General features: G+C 41.5%; 1 protein-coding gene across 2 annotated transcripts in view; it reads right to left on the bottom strand.

Moving 5' to 3' along the window:
- Window positions 1–4,067: 4,067 nt before the first annotated feature.
- GRIK2 (glutamate ionotropic receptor kainate type subunit 2) overlaps window positions 4,068–22,003 on the bottom strand; it is a 662,376-nt gene continuing 644,440 nt past the window's right edge. The window contains exons 16-17 of one of the 2 annotated variants that reach the window (XM_056856040.1): window positions 14,628–14,805; window positions 4,223–4,368 (exon numbers count right to left, since the gene is read on the bottom strand). In XM_056856040.1, the coding sequence (XP_056712018.1) occupies window positions 4,355–4,368; window positions 14,628–14,805 (192 nt within the window). In that variant the 3' untranslated portion in view covers window positions 4,223–4,354. Of the gene's footprint in view, window positions 4,369–14,627; window positions 14,806–22,003 lie in introns of both variants that reach the window. The other variant, XM_056856041.1, reaches the window with a different exon arrangement.

Here is a 22,003-nt window from a genome sequence, read left to right as displayed (position 1 = left end):
CTGAAGTCACATAAAATTAAACAACTCACAGGTGGAGAGATACACCAATATGAAGTGACAAGAGGGAAAACTAAGAGTTCCCACCTGTACAACTTCATTTCTCAAGTATGTAAAAAAAAAATGCAGTTTGGGACAGAGTTGTGATTTTTTTTAATTTATCTCAGTGTACCCAAAAGGAAGCTATGGTGTCACTAAGATTGTCATAGATTAGATCTCAGCAATTCTGAATTGGAAATAAGGTATTATATATACCCCACCAAGAGGGGATACTATAGAAGAGATTACAAGGGATAGACTGTGGCTCAGTCCTAGAGAATATGTTTCGCATGCTGAAGGTCGAAGGTTGAACCTCCATCTCCACTTAAAAGATATCAGGTAGCAGGCATTATGAAAGACAACATTGCTGGAGAGCTGCTGCTTAGGAGGGCACATACTTTGCATGTTATTCTCAGGTTTAAGCATGAGTTAAAAGATCTCAGGAGCAGGGACTGGGGGAGGCCTGAGACCTTTGAAGGTAACTGTCAGTCAGAGTTGGCAATGGTGATGAACCAACTGTCTGCCTCGGTAGAATAAAGCAGTTTCTTATGTTCAGGGTATTTGGGAGAGTTATTTTTCATATTTCACTAGCAAAAAAAACAACAACGCTTTAGCCTTCTTATCATGCTTGAGAAGTTGTGCAGTCAAATCATCATAGTCCTCCAGTATGGTGCTTGTATCCTTTGGCAGTGCTATATCATATCATAATCATATAAATAGGGTTGTTAGGAAATATTACTGCACCAATTCATGGGTTGCCAACTTTTTTTACCCACCCATACCTGTACTTCAAACAGCATGTTGATCTGCAAACTTTAGCATGTGGTAATGCTCCTGTCCATGTTGTGAAGAACACTTCACAAAAGAAGTCACTTTGACAAAAAAAAGAAGTCAACTTTTAATTGTTGGTAATATGATCCACAAACCATTTCATGTGGATTACAGTTGAAACATCTGAGCTCTTGAAACTTTTCCTTATAGCTGCTGAAGGCAGTATAACAGCATCATGCAAACAGCAGCATGGCACACATTGGATAGAGAGGAGATGGGGACCTTCCCATTTACCACAGAGATGGCTAGACCAATAGTACCTAATGCAGAGCAATGACACTTGAATCTTATTGAAATCGCTACGGTGGTCAGTCATAATTAATTTAAATGTCACTTATTTCAATAGGATTTCAGCCCAGCTAATTTTCTTTGCACTGGGGGGCATGCCAGAATTGCATTTGTGCCCAACACATGATTTCATATTGTATTTGTTTTGGTCAGGGTGACTGTACTATATCAGCTTCACATAGAGAATATTTGGTTTGATTAATATTTGATGCCGTCAGATGAGTTGTTAATCATTCAGGGTCATGGTAAACATTCCTTTTCATGAAATATACATAATGGAAGCTGTGCACAACTGATTTTTTTTTTAAACCTTGTGGTGTCTTTACCAACAAATAGGAAATGGGACTTAATATGCAGGTTGCCTTTATGACTATTCTGGTTTTTTTGAAGCTACACACGTTGATAGTAAGGCAGTGTTCTGTAGGCATCAACTTACATGTTAAATGATCTGTGAATCAGGCTGCAGTGAACTAAGGTCTAGAGCTAATGAGACTAATAAAATAATCTGAAAAATATAGTCAAGGCCATAACCCAGATGATTTATGCAAGCAGCAAACTCCATTCACTTCAATGGAACAGATGGCTCACAGAACTTCATTTCTACTGAAGTGAAGCCTACAAGAGCAGCGGAGCCCTGTAGACACCCAAGTGCTCTTATGAAACAGTCAGACTGGAAAGGCAGAGACCATTCTCAGGCATTCCAAAGGTACTTTGTGACTATGTGCCATACTTTGCACCAGCAATGTAGAAGAGTTTTAACATGGATGTATGTGAATTATAACAGTCAATAATGCCCTGAATCAACAAATATCTCCATTATCCACAGATGACTCATTGTTTATACAAAATAGTGTTTGTATTCTGTTTATTTAAAAAAAAGAAATAAAATGGTTTTTTTCTGGAATAAAAAGCTATATTTATAAACTGTGGGTGTAGGCATGTCCCTACATATCGCACTGTTATACATTTTATTTTCAGGATACAAATTTACAATAAGACTAAGTTAAAATTATTAGGATGGTATCACATCTGCTTGAGCACCAAAAGGGCAGTTAAAACATCTGTTTTGAATATCACAAGGACAGTTCCCCCCCTTCAAAAAAGGGCTACAGGTACAATTATCAGATACTTCTCCTGTATACATCCTGTTGAAATTGATGGAAGCTGTGCACAGAAATATTTGTGCAACTGGCATTCATTCCTAGAGGTCTTGTACAGAAGGAGCTCCTGGCAGATTGCACTCTGCGTCTCAAAAAGCTCATTAAAAGAATAGTGGCAAATTTGATTTGTAGTAACCTGAAAACACTTTTCATATGCTATCTTTGAGTAGCAGCTTGAACGTTCTTGCCATCATCAGGATGAGTAGTAAGGATTTGCAGAACATGATCCTAATACAAGAAGACTGCAGGTACCAGTTCAGACCGGACTGCACACACATGGCTCAAATCACACAGCAACCCCATCCCACCCATCCCAGAGAACAACTAAAAGTGACAATTTTTAAAATGTGTGTGTGGTTGTTGTTTTTTAATGTTGTGCACTGGATTCAAACAGCAAACTGTGTGCACTTCAACGGTTATCACAATGTGGTCAAGAGGTCTGTGTCTTTCATCATTTACACACAACTGTTCATTACAGTATGTTATCAAGCTAGTGGGAACCAGGGGTGTGGCATGGTAAGCAGTTTTGGTAGTGCACCTAGGTTTAATATTTAACTAACTTGAAAATATTTCTCTTCTAAGATTTCCCTTTTTTTTCCTTGATAAAAATAGTTTTCACCAAACGTTGGTGGTGCGCACGCACTACCAGCCACTCTTTGCGCCACACCCCTGACCGGAACGCAGGCTCTTGAGTTTGTTGATTTAAAAAGTATTACAAAAAATTTCCATACAAAAACTATGTTCATAGAAATCTTGCGTTTCCAGAAATAAACTTGAACATTCCCCCCCCCTTGTTTGGGGGAGGGGGGAAAACTGCTCAAGAATTTGCTCATTTAAACATGATGACTGTATTGAGAAATGCAGTCCATTTTAAAGTTTTCCACATTCCCTCCATTTTGAGTGACCCAACCCACTTCCACTCGTAGCAAGGCTGTATTGAGTTCAATTCAAAGCAGGAATGAGAGTTTCCCACACCCTCTCAGGGCTAAAAACTACAAGCCTCCATTGTGTCAGATAAACCACTTGCTTCACAGTTAAACATTGAAGTAGTTGTTTAAAGGTAAGCATTACAAGGTACATCTTTATTTTTTATTTTTACCGAGGGAAACTTTTTGCAACATGTAAAATACAACCCACCTTCTTTTGGCTCTATCACATTGGAGTTCCATTGCAGGAGAACTATGTAATTTTCTACGGTCTTACTCAGGGTTCTGTTTTTATTCAGGTCAGTAACAGAGGCAGACAAAAAGAAGGAATCTGTCTTGGGTTCATTCTTCTATTTTATGGGGGTTCCATTTTCATTGTCTGACATCTCCCATTGAGTAAGCTCATATCAAACGGTGGGTATAGCGTGTAGACTTTGGCCAGAAAACACAAGGTCTTCTATGCTTGGGAATATAGAACTCAGTCTCTTGCCCTCACACACACTGGGGTTTGGGGCTATTATTTTTCAAAGACTCCTCCAGTCCCTGCATTTCATAGTTGCACATTGTGTTTAGAACCCCTAGAAAGAGCTGAACTTCAGAAGAGGAACCTGCCATTTTCTCAATGAGTCTGCATTTGCAACCAGCCATAAAACTCACATAGAACTTTCATTCATTAAGGAATGGTGGAACCCATGACAAATGGTAGAATGTGCCCACTCCCACCCCTCCCTCCCCTTATAAATGTGGTTGATCCGTGATGCTTGTGATTCGAGTCTGGCCTTTGCAACTGCTTTAGATCACAGAGTCTCTAGTTCATAGACACAGCGGCATGAGGTAACTCATTTTATTTTGTACAGGTTGCATATTTCCACAGGAAACACTCTTGCAAAAGTTCTTTTGGGAAAAGAAAAAGAAACAAAAAAGACAACAGTTTGTGCTTGGGGTTGTTTGGCCTCCCAGCTCTATGCCATGGTTTCTTTACCTGGCAACCTTCTGTCATTAAATGTGTGCATGTTGATAACTTCTTCTGTTTTCACAATAACAGGAGCTTGTGGCTTGTGTTTTAACCGACGCTGACATTTCAGAGACATCCTCAGCTCCTCTACCATGGCACTACAGAAGGACCTCTATGGGGGAAGTTTTACAAATGAAGGAACAAGAGATGAAGAAAAGAAGAAATTATTATTATTATTGTTGCCGATGTTTTTATATTTCCATATCACGTGTTCATTCAAATTTCCATATCAAGTTTAAAATGTGCACATGTTCAGGATACTTCAGCTTGTTTTAAATACATTATTGATTTTCCTACACACTACTTTGGGAACAGTATATCTCTCTCGCTTTTTTTGGAAAAATAATTAATAATTTTGAAATTAAAAAAACCAGCCTTGTAAGATAAGCCCATTATGCTTAGAAGAGGCATGAGGTTACCCAGAAGTGTCCATACCTTGATGAATTCTTCCAGGTCCATGAACAACACTCTTTCCTATCTATTAATCACATCCCTAGCCATTAACAATGGAAACACATTGTTTCTTTTGGAACAGTCTTTTCAGCCTTCAAGTGTACTGTTTCAGCCATGATCTCAGAACAAACTTGCCATCTTTTATACCTGCATGCCATATAATCAAACTGACTCATTATGAGTTTTTTGGCTTACTGAAAGTGTATTCTAGTTAGAGCCTAGCGAAGTACTTTAAGGCTCTTTCACACATGAATGTGCAGTTATTGATGTGGCTTATTGATGTGGTAACAGAATGAATCCCAGCTGAACATGTGAATTTTCTTAAGAAGCATTATGTTTGAAGTTACCTGGATTTATGTATTTATGACATTGTCCCAATCTTCTGTCCCCTTGATAATGGCTGTTCTTGAATGCAAACTATCACTTGATGTTGCAATCAACAGGTAATGAACATGTATGTGCAAACTCAGTGTTTGCTTCATGTCAACTGAATTTGTTGCTTGATGCATTTGCAAAGCAGGCTGAGTTTACGGTTCCAAAATAAAGTATAGTAGCTTCTTAATAATAATGCCTTTGTTACAATGTTAATATCATATCAAGTGATGTAAAATTCTAATTATATTAACACTAAAGAGCCAAACATCAATGCAATAGTGCAGAAGCTGCATGTCACCCTTTAAACAAAATAATTATAAAATGCATGATAAATTTGTACCCTAATCTTCTGATTTGGAAAGCTGAGATGTTCATTTGTAAAACCCCAAGAATTAAGCAGCCAGATACACATTTATTAAACCATCAATACCTGTTTCTGTGAGAAGCATTACTGGAAAATGGTTAGTAGTGAAAGTTTTTTAGTTCTACATCACAAACTGCTGACTCCAAAGACTAAGATAGCATGAGCTATTTCCATTATAGTCAACTCCTCTTTAAAAGCCAATGCAGAAGCAATCCTGATTTTTCCACAGCTTGTACACTCACAAGGAAGGTGATGCTAGTCACAGCTCCTAACAAATATACATACTCATAACTCACCTGTTAAATGTACTCCTAAAACTCATCTTAAAATGCCATGTGTAAAATGGCCCCTTGGGCTGAGATTGAAGGAAATGAGTCTCTTATTGTCCTAACCCACCTTCTCCGATAGTTTACAATATAGGTGGCAACCATGTGCCATGTGTGGAAAAAAACCATCTTTGCACACAAGACACATTGAGAAGAAATATTATGAACTTGAGCTCTGTTGGTTGCTTCCTCTTAGGATAAGACTGTATAGTTCAAATCTAGTCTATTCGTTGTCCTCTTCTTTCTTCAGCCAGCCCTAGGAGGTTACTAAGGCAGCCAGATTAGAAACCATGGGGAGATGTATAATAAAAGACAGATAGTATGTTACTGCTGTCAGCGTTTCTCTTTACAGGCCATGATGGTGTGTGATTAGCAACAGGTCATCAGACATTCACTGTGACCCCATTTTCTTTCAGCTTTGAAGCCCCTATCCTACTTGTACACCGGCAGATGTACAGTACTCATGGCACAGTTGTGACTCCCCTTGGCACCTGGTGAGTTCTGCTGAATTTCAATGCAGCCAGAGATGAAAAAGTAGGACTTTGAAATGGAACTACAAACAATCCATGTGAAATTTGCTTTTCAGTCTTGGAATGATAAAATAATTAAGAGAAAGTAAGGAATGCTCTTATTATCTCATAGAATCATAGAGTTGGAAGGGGCCATACAGGCCATCTAGTCCAACCCCCTGCTCAATGCAGGATCAGTCTAGAGCATCCCTGACAAGTGTTTGTCCAGCTTCTGCTTAAAGACTGCCAGTGAGAGGGAGCTCACCACCTCCCTAGGCAGCTGATTCCACTGTTGAACAACTCTTGCAGTAAAAAAAATAATCCACTGTTTCAAAACAAATCCAGGAGGATACAGAATGATCATGCAGCTAAGCTTCATAAGTAAGTTGATCTGATTTTAAATCCCCCCACCATACATAAAGGTAGCCAGCATTGTATAGTGGTTAGAGTATTGGACTAGGATCTAGACCCAGGTTCAAATCCCCACCCTAACATGGAAGCTTGCTGGGTGACCTTGGGCCAGTTGCACACTCTCAGCTTAACCTGCTTCATGGGATTGCTATGGGACTAAAATGGAGAAGGGGAGAATCATTGTACACCACTTTGGGTGCCCACTGGGGTGTAAGGTGAGGCGTAAATGAAGTAAATAAATACAGATGACCATGGATCAAGATTCCGCTGTGCATAGTTTTGTTTAGGCAATAGAATACTAGAAAGGGTAGCTAGGGTTGCCAGGTCCTCCCTAAGCTCTGGCAGGAGGTTTTTGGGGTGGAGCTGAGGACGGGATTGTGTGCAAACTCCAAGTTTGAGTGGTAAAAGGCCCATTGCAATGTGGTGCTTCCGGGAATAAACCGGAAGTGACGCGATCGTGTAGGTGCGGCTGCGCGCGTACATGATCCCTGCTTCCAAGCCGCTTCCAAGCCGGGCAATTGTCCGCCAATCTAAGTGACCTGGCAACCCTAAGAGTAGCGCTGAACTGGCAATTGAGCCCTGACTGCAGAGCCCAAGTATTATTTTTCTGGGCCCAATATGGACCTTATCAAGAGACTGATATCCCATCACGTATGTATCATATTTGTGAAATAATAAAATTTCCCCTAATTTGTACTCATTCCCCCCGCCAGCAATATTTGGGCTCTGCCTAGCAGGAAATGCTTCCAACTGATATTACTGGTGGAACTAGACATTCTGTGATTCTTTTGACATTTCTTTCTTTTTCAGAATGCAGCTGTAGGGTCAGCGCTTTATAGGAGAGGCCTGTGGGAGGAAGGGGCTTCTTAGCCTTTTGCCCTTAGGCTATTTTCCCCATTGAAAATTAACCCTTCTCCCCTCCCCCACTGTTTTAATCTGTGCTGAAGAAGCTAAAAAGTAGCTGCTTCAACAGGAAAGCAGGGTAAAGAAGGAGAAGAAACAGCCTCTCCCCTTTAAATTACATCCATAGCATCTGCATTCTGTGAAAGAAAAATGAAAAGACTACCTGGAAGGAGGAAAGTACCCATTACAAATAATATGGAACTGCTGCTGAAAAAGGAATTCCCATACAAAATTATACTCCCCCACTCAATTTATCACATGTTCTTCAATTTACCTAGGGTTGCCAATCTCCAGGTAGAGGCTGGAGATCTCCTGGAATTACAACTGATCTCCAGACTACATAAACCACTTATTTATTTATTACCTGTTTATTGAAAACACAGCCCATTCCTGAGGTTTTGTCTCGACACCTCTTAGGAGGCGGTGTGACCTCGCCGCCAGCATAAGTGCATGTAATTGTGCGATTACACGCACTTACGCTGGTGGCGAGGCCAGTCCCGCCGGCGGCCAAGCGCCGTTGGACTGCGCCTCGCCCCTCCAATGGCACGGCCTCTCTGTGGCGCAGGCCTTGGTGTAGAGAGGCTGCACCAGCACAGGGGGGCGTTCCGGGGCGGGCCGGAGGGAGGAGCCACCAGTTAGGCGTCTTCCTATCCCCATTCGGTCTGGTACGCCAGCGCTGGGAATGGCCGTGTTGCGCCTGCTTTTGCAGGCGCAGCCTCTCTGTTCCCTATGGGGCGAAAGCCCCAGTTAAACAAGAAAAAGCCGCAATATGGCTTTTTAATTTAATGGCATACAGGAATCGGCTTAGGAAGAGGCCCCACTGCGCCTCTTCCCCGCCGTCCCCGTACACTGCCAGCTCAGGAATGGGCTGTTATTCCTCTTCTCCTGGAGAATATGGCTGCTTTGGAAGATGGATTGCATGGCATTATAACCTACTAAGGTCCCTCCCTTCCCTAAATTCCACTCTCCCAGGTTCCACCCTCAAATCTCCAGGTATTTCCAAACATGGAGATGGCGATCCTAAATTTACCTTATGCCCTGACAATGAGAATTCCTCCGTATCCATTTTACAACACTGACTTTGACTGTAGGGTTACCTGGTCCTTCTTCACTACCAGCAGGAGGTTTTTGTGGCAGAGCCTGAGGAGGCGAGGTTTGGGGAGGGGAAGGACTTCAATGCCATAGAGTCCAATTGCCAAAGTGGCCATTTTTTGCAGGTGAACTGATCTCTATTGGTTGGAGATCCATTGTAATAGCAGGAGATCTCAGGCTACTACCTAGAGATTGGTAACCCTAACTGGGGCGGGGACACATTTGCGTCATCCAGACAAGTGGACACAGAGTGAGATTTTTCTTCCTTTCATGTAAGGCTAGAACTCAGAGTCACCCTATGAATCTGACTGGCAATAGATTCAAGACAGACAAAAGTATGTACTATTTCACACAATGGGTAATTGACTCGTGGAACTTACTGCCATGAGTAGTAGCGACTTTCACCAACTTAGAAGGATTTAAAAAGGAGTTGGGCAGATTGATGGAGGAATAGTTCTCTTGCTGGCTGTTAACTATAACAACCAAATGGGGCCTCTCTCTGTTCAGTAGCCAAATGCCTTTGATTATCCTATGATGGGGGAACAGTAACCAGGTGAGGGCTGTTGTCCACGGGCCCTGACTGTGTGCTCCTCTGTGGCATCTGAGTAGCCATTGTTCTAAATGTGGGACTAAATGGATCATGGCTCTCCGCAATGTCCACTTTTACGTTCTTTGTTCTTATGGACAATAATAGCAGCAAGATAAGTTGAATTACACATTATGAGCCTTAGTAAGTGAAAGTCTTAACTTGGGTCTGCCTGTTTCAGTGGCAGCAGCATCTTATCTGTAACATGTAGCTTTGACTTGAGACAGAGAGCTTTGCCAGCTTTTCAGCCCTGGCAGAGAGCTTTGCCAGGGTTTTTTCTGCCCTGGCCCCTGCCTGGTGGAATAGCCTCTCAAGTGAGACCAGGGCCCTGTGGGACCTTAAAGAGTTCCACAGGGCCTGTAAAACAGAGCTATTCCGCCAGGCTTATGGTTGAGGCCAGCTACGGTTTCCTATACATGACTGCTGGCCTCTCAACCCTCACCGTTGTTGTCTTAATCCATCTGCTCACCTAGTTAAAACTTTTTACACCTAGAGGTGCCTGAGTAGTTTTAGGATAATTGGCTTTTATAACTTTAGGGCTATTTCAAATGCTGTTTTAAGGGTTTTATGGATGAAATGGGTTTTACTCTCTTGTAAGCCGCTCTGAGCCCGTTTTCGGCCGGAGAAAGCAGGCTATTAAATGGAAGCGATAAATAAATAAATAAACCCTGAGGCCATTTTAAACAGAGATAGCAGAGATACAGCCCTGACCTGGATGGCCCAGGCTAGCCTGATCTCATCAGTTCTCAGAAGCTAAGCAGGATCAGCCCTGGTTAGTATTTGGATGGGAGACCACCAAGGAAGACCAGGGTTGCTGTGCAGAGGAAGGCACTGGCAATCCACCTCTGTTAGTCTCTTGCCATGAAAACCCCAAAAAGGGGTCGCCATAAGTCGGCTGCGACTTGACGGCACTTTACACACACACACAGCAGAGATACAAGTAGTGCTATTTTTATATTTTCCTGCGTATGACTGAAATTTGTAACTTCTGTCCTGAAGGGTAACACAATAATTGAAGCCAAACACAATAATTTAAAAGCCTACATTAATTATACCAACTACTTAAAAACAAGGCTAAATAACCCAGCGTTAAAGGCGGTCAGGTTTTGGGCTCGACCAGATGGACATGGGAAAGTGTTTCACAACTGTTGGGTGGCCACGGAAAATACAATACATGTACAGAAGAAGCTGGTACAAAGCTCAGAGCCTATTGTGCAGGAGTTCTAAATGAGATTCTATAGGGGAGAGGGAATTTACAAAAATCTCTCCCAATCAAAGTCTGTAGAGTGAAGAGGGCCCTCTTAGCTAACTTTAAGCAACTCATGGTATGTGACAGACATGGTGATCTCATAGGTTTGTTGGACCATAAATAGGGTTGCCAATAGGGTATCTCAAGATCTCCTGGGATTACAACTGATCCCAAGGCCGCAGAAATCAGTTCACCTGGAGAAAATGGCCACTTTGGAAGGTGGACTCTATGGTATTACACCCCACTGAAGTCTATCCCCTCCCTAAACCACAGGCTCCTCAGGCTCCAGCCTCAAAATCTCTAGGTGTTTCCCAACTTAGAGCTGGCAACCCTAGCCATAAAAGTATAGGACTTCCACTAATTGAATTTCCCTCCTCCACAGGCATTATGTCTTTTAAAGAAAAAAAATTGTTAACATTACGAAAAAAGAAAATAGAACAAAATTATTATTTTTTTGCAACATTTGCAAAGACAGGCAACCTGACAGATATATTGGAGAAGATTTCAGAGTAGGTAATCAAATATTTATTGACAATTCCAATTGGCCTTTTTAACTGCATTATTGTAAAAAAAAAATATTTGTTCAACATTGGCAAGTTGTATATCAGAAATCCTTTTCTATCTTGAGCATTTTCAATAGTATTTTTCATTTAGTCCAGGTTAGGTAGGTTACTAGAATACCAACTATTATTTAATTTTGACTATGTGCCATAAAACAGCAAACTAAGTATTTACAGAAACCAATGTTTCCGGAAAATATAAGAGCTAATCAGATAAACTGTGCTAATAGCCAAAGGATTTAAAAGTTATAGGTTATCTATATAATGTATATTTGTTTATTAAAATGAAAATTCCATCTACAGCATTAGTAGTTTATTTATAATCAGCATTATTAATGTGCTCCTATGACACTTTTAATTCGTAGTGTCAATGGATGTCTTTGTTCTGTGACACATAGGGGGGCCCTTTCTTGGTTTTCATAGAAAGATTTTTTTTAAAATTATACTTTATCTGCAATTCTTTAATATAGCTCTTGATGCAGGCAGTTCCACTCATAACACAGGTTTTCTTTATGGAACACTGATTAAGAAAGGCAAAAATTGGCATGATTGTGGATTGTGTTTTAGGCATGTAAATATCGTTGGGCTTACAACAAAACGTTCAGTAGCATCTACAGAACTGCTTGAGCAGTGAATGGGACCATAAATCGGACAGCAACGTTCACGGGTTTATTTGTGAGGCAACAACAGGCTTATTTCCTGTATTTGTTAGCTTTGTAAACCCAAATGCCTTGCTCTTCCATTTAGTCCAGTTGAGAAAGCAAGGTATTAATATAGGCAAGGTGCTTTTTAGTTTTGATCTCTTTACAGTGTTTACGATGCCCAGTGAAACTGTTCCAGAGCCTCTGCATGTGCTGAGCTGTACATACAAAACTGGCAAACATGGCCTACCCTATTGATTGGGTAATGCTCCATCTTCAGTTTGCCTTCCTTTGCTCTCCCCTCCTGTTCATCCTGCCTGCCTCTCCATCTACCCATGTTTCCTCAAACCCACTGTCTACAGCTTAACACTTTTTCCAGCACCCACATCTCTCCTCTCCTACCCTTGCCAGCTTCTGCTCTCTGAGCCACTCACTGCCCCAACAATAGGGTTGCCAACCTCCAGGTAGTAGCTGGAGATCTCCTGCTATTACAACTGATAGAGATCCAGCCGATAGAGATCAGTTCGCCTGGAGAAAATGGCCACTTTGGCGATTGGACTCTATGGCACTGAAGTTCCTCCCCTCCCCAAACCCCTCCCTCCTCAGGCTCTGCCCCAAAAAACCTCCCACCAGTGGCGAAGAGGGACCTGGCAACCTTACCCACCATTTTTCTTTGCACCCCTTCTCTTCACTTCTGCTTCCATTTCATTTCCCCCCTTCCATTGTCATGCGCCATTGCTACAGCAACTCAAAATGCCTCCTGAAGTGCTCTTTTTGGTAATGTATGCATAGATGTCATTATTTGGGGGGGGGAGTTATCCCCAAGGTTTTTTGAATTGCTGTTGGTACTTTTCTACAAACCAGGACTTTCCCCCAGGTTTTCAGAAATATCTACCATAGGCCTGTGGGCCACCACAAGGATTTTTAAAAATTCACCCAGCCTTCTTAACTGTTAGATATGTTGATAGCCTTAAAAATTAGGCCTTTGCATAGCCACAAGTGCTAATCACCAGGTATAACAATATTTGTACTGAGGTTTTATACTGCTGCATAGCTTCAGCATAAGAGAATTCTTATTACTGTTAATCAGCTTTAAATATACATAACCCTATGCATTTTATGATAATATAAAGAACAATTACTTGTAGTAGGAAATAACATGCTTTGCAATCCAATTGGAATGTTCCTTTAATTAAAAACAGCAATACTGACATAGAAAAAAAAGAAATTAACAGAACACCCATCCGAGCCTAGCATGGCACAAAATATTATATAAAGGGGGGGGGGGAGCATGGGTGGAGACACCAGCAAGAAATATCTACTTCTTTCTTTTATTCTGACTTGGTCTTCTATTCCCCCCCCACCACACCTCTGGTTTTCTTAGAGAAATGTATTCCAATTGTTTTGTCTTCTTAACATCTGTCTCCTCTTTAAGTTTGATGGCGTTTGCCATCAAATTGACTGTCAAAATCCAGTATAATTCTACAGGATTTACTCAGAAGTTCATTACCTCCAGCCTAGCATGTCAGATATTATTTGAAGCCTTGTTAAAATTTCGTAAAGCAGTAATGGCAGTAATCCCGCCGCTTTTATCTGATGTTATGGGTCAGTGTTCTAACGTCTACCAGGACGTGTCAATCAAAATGCTCTTCATCTTTTTTGAAGTTGCCTTAGAATGGAGCCACAGTGCCGCTCCTCGCTTCCTGTCTAATCAGCATACATGACTTCCCTGGGGAATGTTTAGCAGTGAGAGACAGTTAGGAGCTGTCAGTCCAGACCCTTAAACCCAAAGGTGGAAATGCGGAACCTAAATCATATTTACATAGAAGGCATACTGCTGGCGATGTGAAAATGGAGAATAGAATGTGAGAAATAAATTTCGGAAGATGGTATGTTAAAGACTCATTTTGTTTTACTTGAGACCTTGGAGGCTTAATAATCACCATATCTATATGCATGCATTCATGCTTTCGAATGACACCCGCTGATGCATATTTCCATGACAGCCAACTTTTAAAGGTCTTGCCAGCCTTTTAAAAATTGCCACTGAAAGTGACACATATTGCTAAGAATTTGTCAATTATAGGCAATGGAAGCACTGAAAGAGCACATCGAGTCCCCCTAAAAGATCTTCTGCTAGGATACCCAGCCTAAATTTCAAAACAGTCAAAGATATAATTCGTGAATCGGTTTGCTGCTTCAAGAGTAATAATCTGAAAAAGTGTTTTCAGACTCTTTTACGCAGTTAAGCATTTCAATGAATATATAGCAACCTTCAGCTAAGAAAAAAATTGTGAAGTGTGACTGTGCATTGTAACAAAGGAACCTAAATCTAGATCTTCTGGATCTGTGTGCTATCAAGAGAAAATTAAAACATTTCCCCTACAATAGTACCAAGATGTTCAAGTCTGCAGATGACTGCCATCCTGGAGAAACTTCAAAGATATCCATAACAGGTCTATGCTAAGGGACATTTTATCCCTGACTCGTTCAAGTTGCATTTCTAATGTTTCTTGGGTATCTTTGGCTCATGACCTTCAAGAACATTAACCTATCCCTGGATAGAGTAGATTAGGGCCCTACTTTGTACATACGACTGGTATTTTTATGCAGAAAAATAAGGTACCACCTTCCCTCAAATGGAAGGTATTAGATCATTGTCTAGCAATCTGTCAACTTTCTGGCCATCTGATTCCCAGCATGGAGTCTTATTTTATTACCAGAACTGCATGTGATACGAATGGAACGATAGAGATACTGGAAGTCTCCCAATATCAACATTAGGTTACACTGTGGCTACCTTGGTTCTATTAGTGGATCAGATCCTGTTACTAACTGATGCACACAGATTTGTCACTGATGGGTAATTTCAGAGCAACCAAAGACCTTTGAGCTGACTCACCTGTGGGTCTAGGTTGGGGATGGTGGGACTGCACTTGTGTGGTTCCATTCTTCCCTCTCAAAGAGATCTCAGAGGATGATATTGGGCAATTGCTCATCTGCCCCGTGGGCTCTCTTTCATGCGGGATTCCACAAGGTTTCATTCTGTCATCCCTCCTTTCAACATGTATGTGAGGCCACTGGGGGAAGATAATGAAACAGTTTGGGCTGTGGTGCATCAATGGGTAGAGGACACACAGCCCATTTTTTTTTCTTTTTCTCAAAGAAGAGTGGTGAGCTCACTAATATTTCCAGGGCCACACATGAAGGACTGTCAGAAAAGATGGATTTATTGTATCAATTTCTTCTGTTTTGTAGTTGCCACTAAAGTTATTGTTGGCAGTAAGGTTTTTATTCCAATGAATCTTCCTTTTCTTGGATATCCTTGGTAGGTTGTTCCACAAGAAGAGCAACTGTAAAAATCCATTCTGAAATTACAGCTAGATGCATGCGCTTTATTACTATAAATATTGCAGGGCGTTAAAATACTTGGATGTTTGTGGGGGGGATTCTAGACTACATAATGGATCATGTTCTGTCCCCATTTTAATCAAGATGGAGATAATTCTGTAAGTCTTAAGGTTTTGTGAATGGTTTTAAGATTTTAAGTGCTAATCATTACTGAGTTCACTTCAGAGAAGTATGGTGAAGTAAATTTTTGGAAGGCATGAGGTTTTATGGAATGTAAAGATATCTCCTGTCAAAGATAGGACATTTTGGAGGACTTTCATTCATAGGGTCGCCATGAGTCGGAAGCGACTTGACGGCACTTAACACACACTCACACAAAGATATCTCCTTGGAGATGTTGAAGATTGTGGTCAGAGTAAACCTACAATGCTGATATTAGTAAAAGCAGTAACATAACAGCTTTCATTAGGAAATCCAGTTGATATGAAGCTTTTCTATGAGACTTTTCTCTACGTAAGTGAGCTCGCTACTCATTTCAAAAGACGTGGCAACTTTTTACTCACATAATTTGGAATGCATGGTAGGGTTGCCAGCTCTGAGCTGGGAAATACCGAGATATTTTGGGGGTGGAGCCTGAGGAGGGTGGGGTTTGGGGAAAGGAGGGACTTCAATGGGGTATAATGCCATAGAGTCCACCTTCCAAAGGAGCCATTTACTCCAGGTGAACTAATCTCTACCACCTGGAGGTTGGCAACTCTAAAGCATAGAGCTTTCTACTCTATTAAAAATGAAGGAACCAAAATCTTGCACTAGAGTTTAGTGCTCACATTGATATTTGTTTTTTTTTTAACTTATAGGACAGTATTGATCTAGGGACATGTTTAGAAATGTAAGCCCACACTTGCAGTCTGAAATAGCATTAGTTCATTCTGTCAATTCAACACTTAGCAACTTTTAATTCAGCTACAGGTGTAAACTGAGCCTTATTTACCTAGGGCTGCCGATTCGGTTCGTCCTGAACCGAAAAACAGCCGAATTTCCCGATTCGTTGGTTTTTAGTTCGGATGGAGCCGAACTCAAAAAAGGCGGGGAAATGGGGAGCCGAATTCAGCGAGTTTGGGGTGTTCGGCGAATAATTTCAGCAAATTCAGGGTTCGGCGCAGCAGCATAACCGTCAGTTAGTAAGCAGCATTCTCCTGCGGTCAATTGGTGGCCAAGCTGAGTCTTCTTCTGGCCAATCAGTCGCAATTGAGTGCATGAGCCCAGCTGCTGCGTGGCCCGGGGAGAGAAAGAGAGAGTATCTGTTTGTGTGTGAGAGAGATCCCCCTTGGGGGGGGGGGTGCGTGTGCACATTCGAGCCATTCTGTGGCTGCAGGGGGCACATTTTTGAGGGTAGAGCCCCAAAACTTTCAGCATAGCTTCAGAGGACTTTTCTTGCAAGAACCCCCAGGTTTTGTAAAGATTGGATCGGGTGGCGAAATATGGGGCCGGGAAGGGGTCCCCCACCCTTATTGTACATCTCTGACAATGGGGGTTTGCAATTAGCAGAGTTTGCCGCCCACACCCAAAGCTCCCAGCCCCGACAAACAGCTGAGCTGCAGGGAGAAAGGGCGGGGCAGGTGTGAAGAAGATGGAACAGAAGACATCCACAGTAAGACCCATTTTGGGGCTTTTCCCTCTGCTAATTGCAAACCCCCATTTCAGAGATGCACATTAAGGAGGGGGGACCCCTTTCGGGGCCCATATCTCAGCCCCCCTGACCCAATCTTTACAAAACTTGGGGGTTCTTGCAAGAAGGGTCCTCTCAAGCTACGCTGAAAGTTTGGGACCTCTATCCACAAAAATGCTCCCCCGGAGCTGCGGAAAGGCGCTATTGTGTTTTTAATGGCTTTATTCGGCCGAATTTTTCCCCGAACTCCGGCTGCCGAATTGCACAAACCCGAAGTGGGGGAGTTCAGACTTTGGCATTTCCCGAATAAAAACGGGCCAAATTTTGCCGAATCCGAATTTTACCGTTTTTTTCCCCAACAGCCCTATATTATACCAGGCTTTCTCCCTGTTCATTCAAGTCACTACTGACTTATGGTGACCTCTGGTGGTGTTTTCAAGGCAGGAGAAACTCAGAGGTGGTTTGCCATTGCCTCCCTCCACTTCACGACCCTGGTATTCCTTGGAGGGCTCCCATCCAAATACTTCCCAGGGTCAACCCTGTTTAGCTACTGAGAACCGACGAGATCAGGCTTCCCCGGGCTATCCAGATCAGGGCATTTAACAGGCCAGCTAAGAAGAAAACAAGCTGTTGAGTGCTGACAGTTAAACTGGAACTATTATTATTATTGGCATTTACATAACCAATAGGCTCGTTCAGTAATCCATTATATCAATGGGAGGCTGAGAAATAACAGTTTCCCCAGGACCACTAAGTAAGTTCAGGCTTGAGAATCTAAGATCTTAACCAGGTACTTTAGGCTCATTGTTCATGCTGTTAACTGCTACAGTAGTTCACCAAATATAGCATGAAATGGTTTGGTCATCACTTTACTTCTTTTATATGTGAAACACATGAGAGTCTGTCCTTGTACCAGTGTTTGCTATAACATTCTGAAACATCCATCCGAAAAGAGGGCTAAAAATTGCTGAAAATAAAAGCTAGCACCCACAGGACAATAACAAAAAATTATAATAGAAGAATCTTGAGGCCAAAATTTCCCTCTCCAAACACAGATTTGCTCTAGCCTTTTAAGTCTGGAATTAATGATTGGTTATGCCACCCTGATTGCATGGAACAGATATTAAGTTTTTGGGAGGCTTTTTTTTTTTTTTTGGTAAAACACTGTTGATAAGACTTACTTCATTCTGCAAGTATTTTAAATATTATACCCACATATTTGACCAAATGAAACTCTACTGGTCAAATGTAATGGATAATTACTAATATGAAGGGGAAACATAGTATGTTGAAAAAAGTATGACGATTCTTAAGAGTATATGAAATATTATTGCTCTCTGTACATTCAAGTGAAGGTACTAGGCTAGGAAGTTATAAACATCATACTTCCAAGAAACTATCCACCGTATGTGCTTCCTCAATGCTCAACTCAGTTTTTGAAATAGGAACATTCTCAAAAAATAATAATTTGCAATGTGTCAGAGTGTCCTAATGTTCGATGGAAAAAGATCCATGACATATACTGTTCTCTGAGTAACCTAATCAACCTCTCTAGATTGTGGCCTCATCTTGCTATGAGAGAAACAAAATGGTAGATGGAATTCTAGGGACACAGCTGAAAGAACTAGGTTGGGTTGTGCAGTTAGGTACATCTAACTCCTTCAAATTAAGTACAGCAGGGCTCCGGGGAGAAAGGTATGGTTTTCCCCCAGGAATCTTCCAACTTGGTGATGCAATGGCCAATTACAAACTGGTGCCTGCCAAGTAGAGAAGGCTTGAATACTTCAGAGTTGTAAACAGCAACAAATATGCATGCGGAATTTTTTTTTTTGGGGGGGGATAAATCTGGAGAGGGTTTTGTGTGTGTTTCTAGCAGTCGCTGTGCCAAAAACACATATGCATGAATGAACAGGCTGGCTAGTAAAACTTTTCCAGGGGCTAGCAGATTTTGTGGCATTATGGGAAAGGCTGGTAAAGCCTGATGTCACTATATGAATATTCTTTATCATTAGGCATAAATTATTTGCTTCTTTTCACATATACAATGTGTGTATCCATGCAAGTGTGTTACGTCAGAGCAGCCTGTAACACCTCAAATCAGCTAAATCAACAACAGACTGATAATTGTTTAACATGGTTTTGGTTTTTGAGATTGCTTAGTCAATGACCTCTAAGTGCCAGCATAATGTTACGACCAAGGAGCAGGTCGTTTGCTAACAGAAGCAATTATAAAATGCAAATGGATGTGCACTTATTGCCAAGATTGCCTTAGAAAACAAATGTCTGCTTAATAACATGTCTCCAAGTAGATGACATAATTATGTGTTTGCATTATAAATGACAAGGCAAGAACACAACATGGTGAGTGTTAAAAAAAATCTGAAGGCGAGGGGGGGAAAGCATTTTTAGCATATTGGACTGAATTCAGCAATGCTCCTCAGCCAGCATTAAAAAGCCCTGCCAGTTATGCATAGGAGTTTCCTGATCCCTCTACCTCTCAAATCACAGCCCAACACTCCTGCAAAACATGTTCTAAAGGGTCTGTGGACTTGTAGCATGACACAAGGCTTTAGATCCAACCCATTATAACCATGAATGGTTAGAAATGGAAAGCCCAACTCAGCGAATCCACAAACGATGTTTCATTCATTCAGTCGTTATCCATTTCAATAGTTTCTTGCTTCTGATATTTAAAATCACAGATTAGATTGGCTAATTTCTCTTCTGTCTGTGGCTAATTTGGAACGGTCAGCTCCTAAATTTTTAGAGTCATGTAAAAAATGATCACTTCAAGGATGTTTGAGAACCTAGGTTCTCAGAATTAAAGCTATGTAAGCTACTATGCACTGAGCCCTGTGGCGCAGAGTGGTAAGCTGAAGTACTGCAGTCCAAGCACTGCAATCCGTTGATCCCGACGGAAGTTGATTTCAGGTAGCTGGCTCAAGGTTGACTCAGCCTTCCATCCTTCCGAGGTCAGTAAAATGAGTACCCAGCTTGCGGGGGGTAATGGGAAGATGACTGGGGAAGGCACTGGCAAACCACCCCGTAAACAAGGTCTGCCTAGGAAACGTCGGGATGTGACGTCACCCCATGGGTCAGGAATGACCCGGTGCTTGCACAGGGGACCTTTACCTTTAAAGCTACTATGCAAGTGTAATACTACATACATCATCATTTAGCTCAGCACCTTTAGCAAAAGAAAGCCTCTTATAACACTGATTAATGAAGTATATGGATAAATGCTTTTCATTCATGGATGCAGTGGAGATAATATATTTTCTGAACTGGGGAACGTTTGTGTCCAGTGCATGAGCAAGAGCAGTGGCTCACTTATGATAAAAAGGAGCAGCTGTTACATCAGATGGCAGATAAGGGACAATATGAGGGGTCACCAGAGTTGGACATATAACACATCTGCTGTCTATCAGCCTCTTCTGCTGACGGAATAGAGAGATGTGTACTTGCCCATTGTGCCACTGCAACCCAAATATTTTTGAAATTCTTTTTAAAAAAATCTTCCATGTAACTTTTGCTCAGGTACCATTACATGCTATGGCAGATCCAAATCTCTACAAAGATTGTAGTTTTCATGGGGGGAGGCATGCTCCCCAACCAGATGACCAGCATAGCTAGACTACAGCGTGGAGCCCACCGCTGGACTCAGAGATCTTAGGGTTATAATGACACATCCCAGAATTGCCAGATGCAAGGCTGCTGCACACACACACACACACACACACAATCCTGTGCAACAGTCTCTTTCACTCACCCTTTGTTAGATCGGCGGGGGCGGGAGCCAGGCTTGTTTTGATCCTAACTTATACCAGAATTCAGTCTACATTCACAACCTATCTCGACAGCTTCAGAACTAGGTATCTCTACTGATCTCCAATGAATTAAGACTGCTGATACTTTTCAAACCATGTCATGGGTTAGCATGTTCATTCTGATCAAGTGAGGTTTCTCTTTTCTTTTAAAAAAGGCATCAATAGACATTCTTCCCTTCTAAAGAAAGGTGTCATTAAAATACATACACCTGCGCTGCTTGCATTGATGTTTGAATGCTCCCCTGGAAATGTATATACTTGTTTTTTTTTTCTTTCAGAAAATCTGGTGGTGTGCAATGTCTGAAGCAGTACTATACTAAATATGATACACTAGTCAAACTGCCCTCACTTTCTGATGTTAATTTGGAGCTTATTCTGTTTACTTCTCAGTCCCATGCATTTGCCCCTGCAAAGTCTCCATAACACACCTTCCACTTTTTATATTTTGCAATGTTGCAGTGGGATTTCAATTACTATATACCTATATACTTATGTGCTGGCAAAGTACATCTTAGGATCAGACCACTAGGCCCAAAGAAAGCCCAAAGGCAGAATAGCATTCCAACGGACCATGGATAGACATCCTAAAATATGCACATACAAAAAACACAAGCACTGAATCAGAAAGATAAACACATGAAGTATATTGTCGAAGGCTTTCACGGTCAGAGTTCATTGGTTCTTGTAGGTTATCCGGGCTGTGTAACCGTGGTCTTGGAATTTTCTTTCCTGACGTTTCGCCAGCAACTGTGGCAGGCATCTTCAGAGTAGTAACACTGAAGGACAGTGTCTCTCAGTGTCAAGGGTGTAGAAAGAGTAATATATAGTCAGAAAGGGGTTGGGTTTGAGCTGAGTATTGTCCTGCAAAAGTATTGTCCTGTAAGTATCAAGATAATGTGCTAATGAGGGTATGGTATGTTAATATGGAACCATTGTATCCTGAAGTGATCTGTTAATGTGTGTAATCCAAAACTAATCTGTATGGCTATTGTTGAATGTTGTCTTTGTCTGGAGGTTTTTCAGGGCAGGAAGCCAAGCCTTATTCATTCTTAAACTCTCCTCTTTTCTGTTAAAGTTGTGCTGATGTTTGTGAATTTCAATGGCTTCTCTGTGCAATCTGACAAAATAGTTGGTAGAATTGTCCAGTCTTTCAGTGTCTTGGAATAAGACCCTGTGTCCTGTTTGTGTCAGTCCATGTTCAGCCACTGCTGATTTCTCAGGTTGGCCAAGTCTGCAGTATCTTTCATGTTCTTTTATCCTTGTTTGTATGCTGCGTTTTGTGGTCCCGATGTAAACTTCTCCACAGCTGCAAGGTATACGATATACTCCTGCAGAGGTGAGGGGGTCTCTTTTGTCTTTTGCTGATCGTAGCATTTGTTGTATTTTCTTGGTGGGTTTAAACACTGTTTGTAGGTTATGTTTTTTCCAAGA

This window comes from Euleptes europaea, chromosome 10 (genome assembly GCF_029931775.1).
Source record: "Euleptes europaea isolate rEulEur1 chromosome 10, rEulEur1.hap1, whole genome shotgun sequence".
NCBI lineage: Eukaryota > Metazoa > Chordata > Lepidosauria > Squamata > Sphaerodactylidae > Euleptes > Euleptes europaea.
Note: the sequence above shows the minus strand (reverse complement) of the source record. Positions and strands in the feature narration are given on the sequence as shown.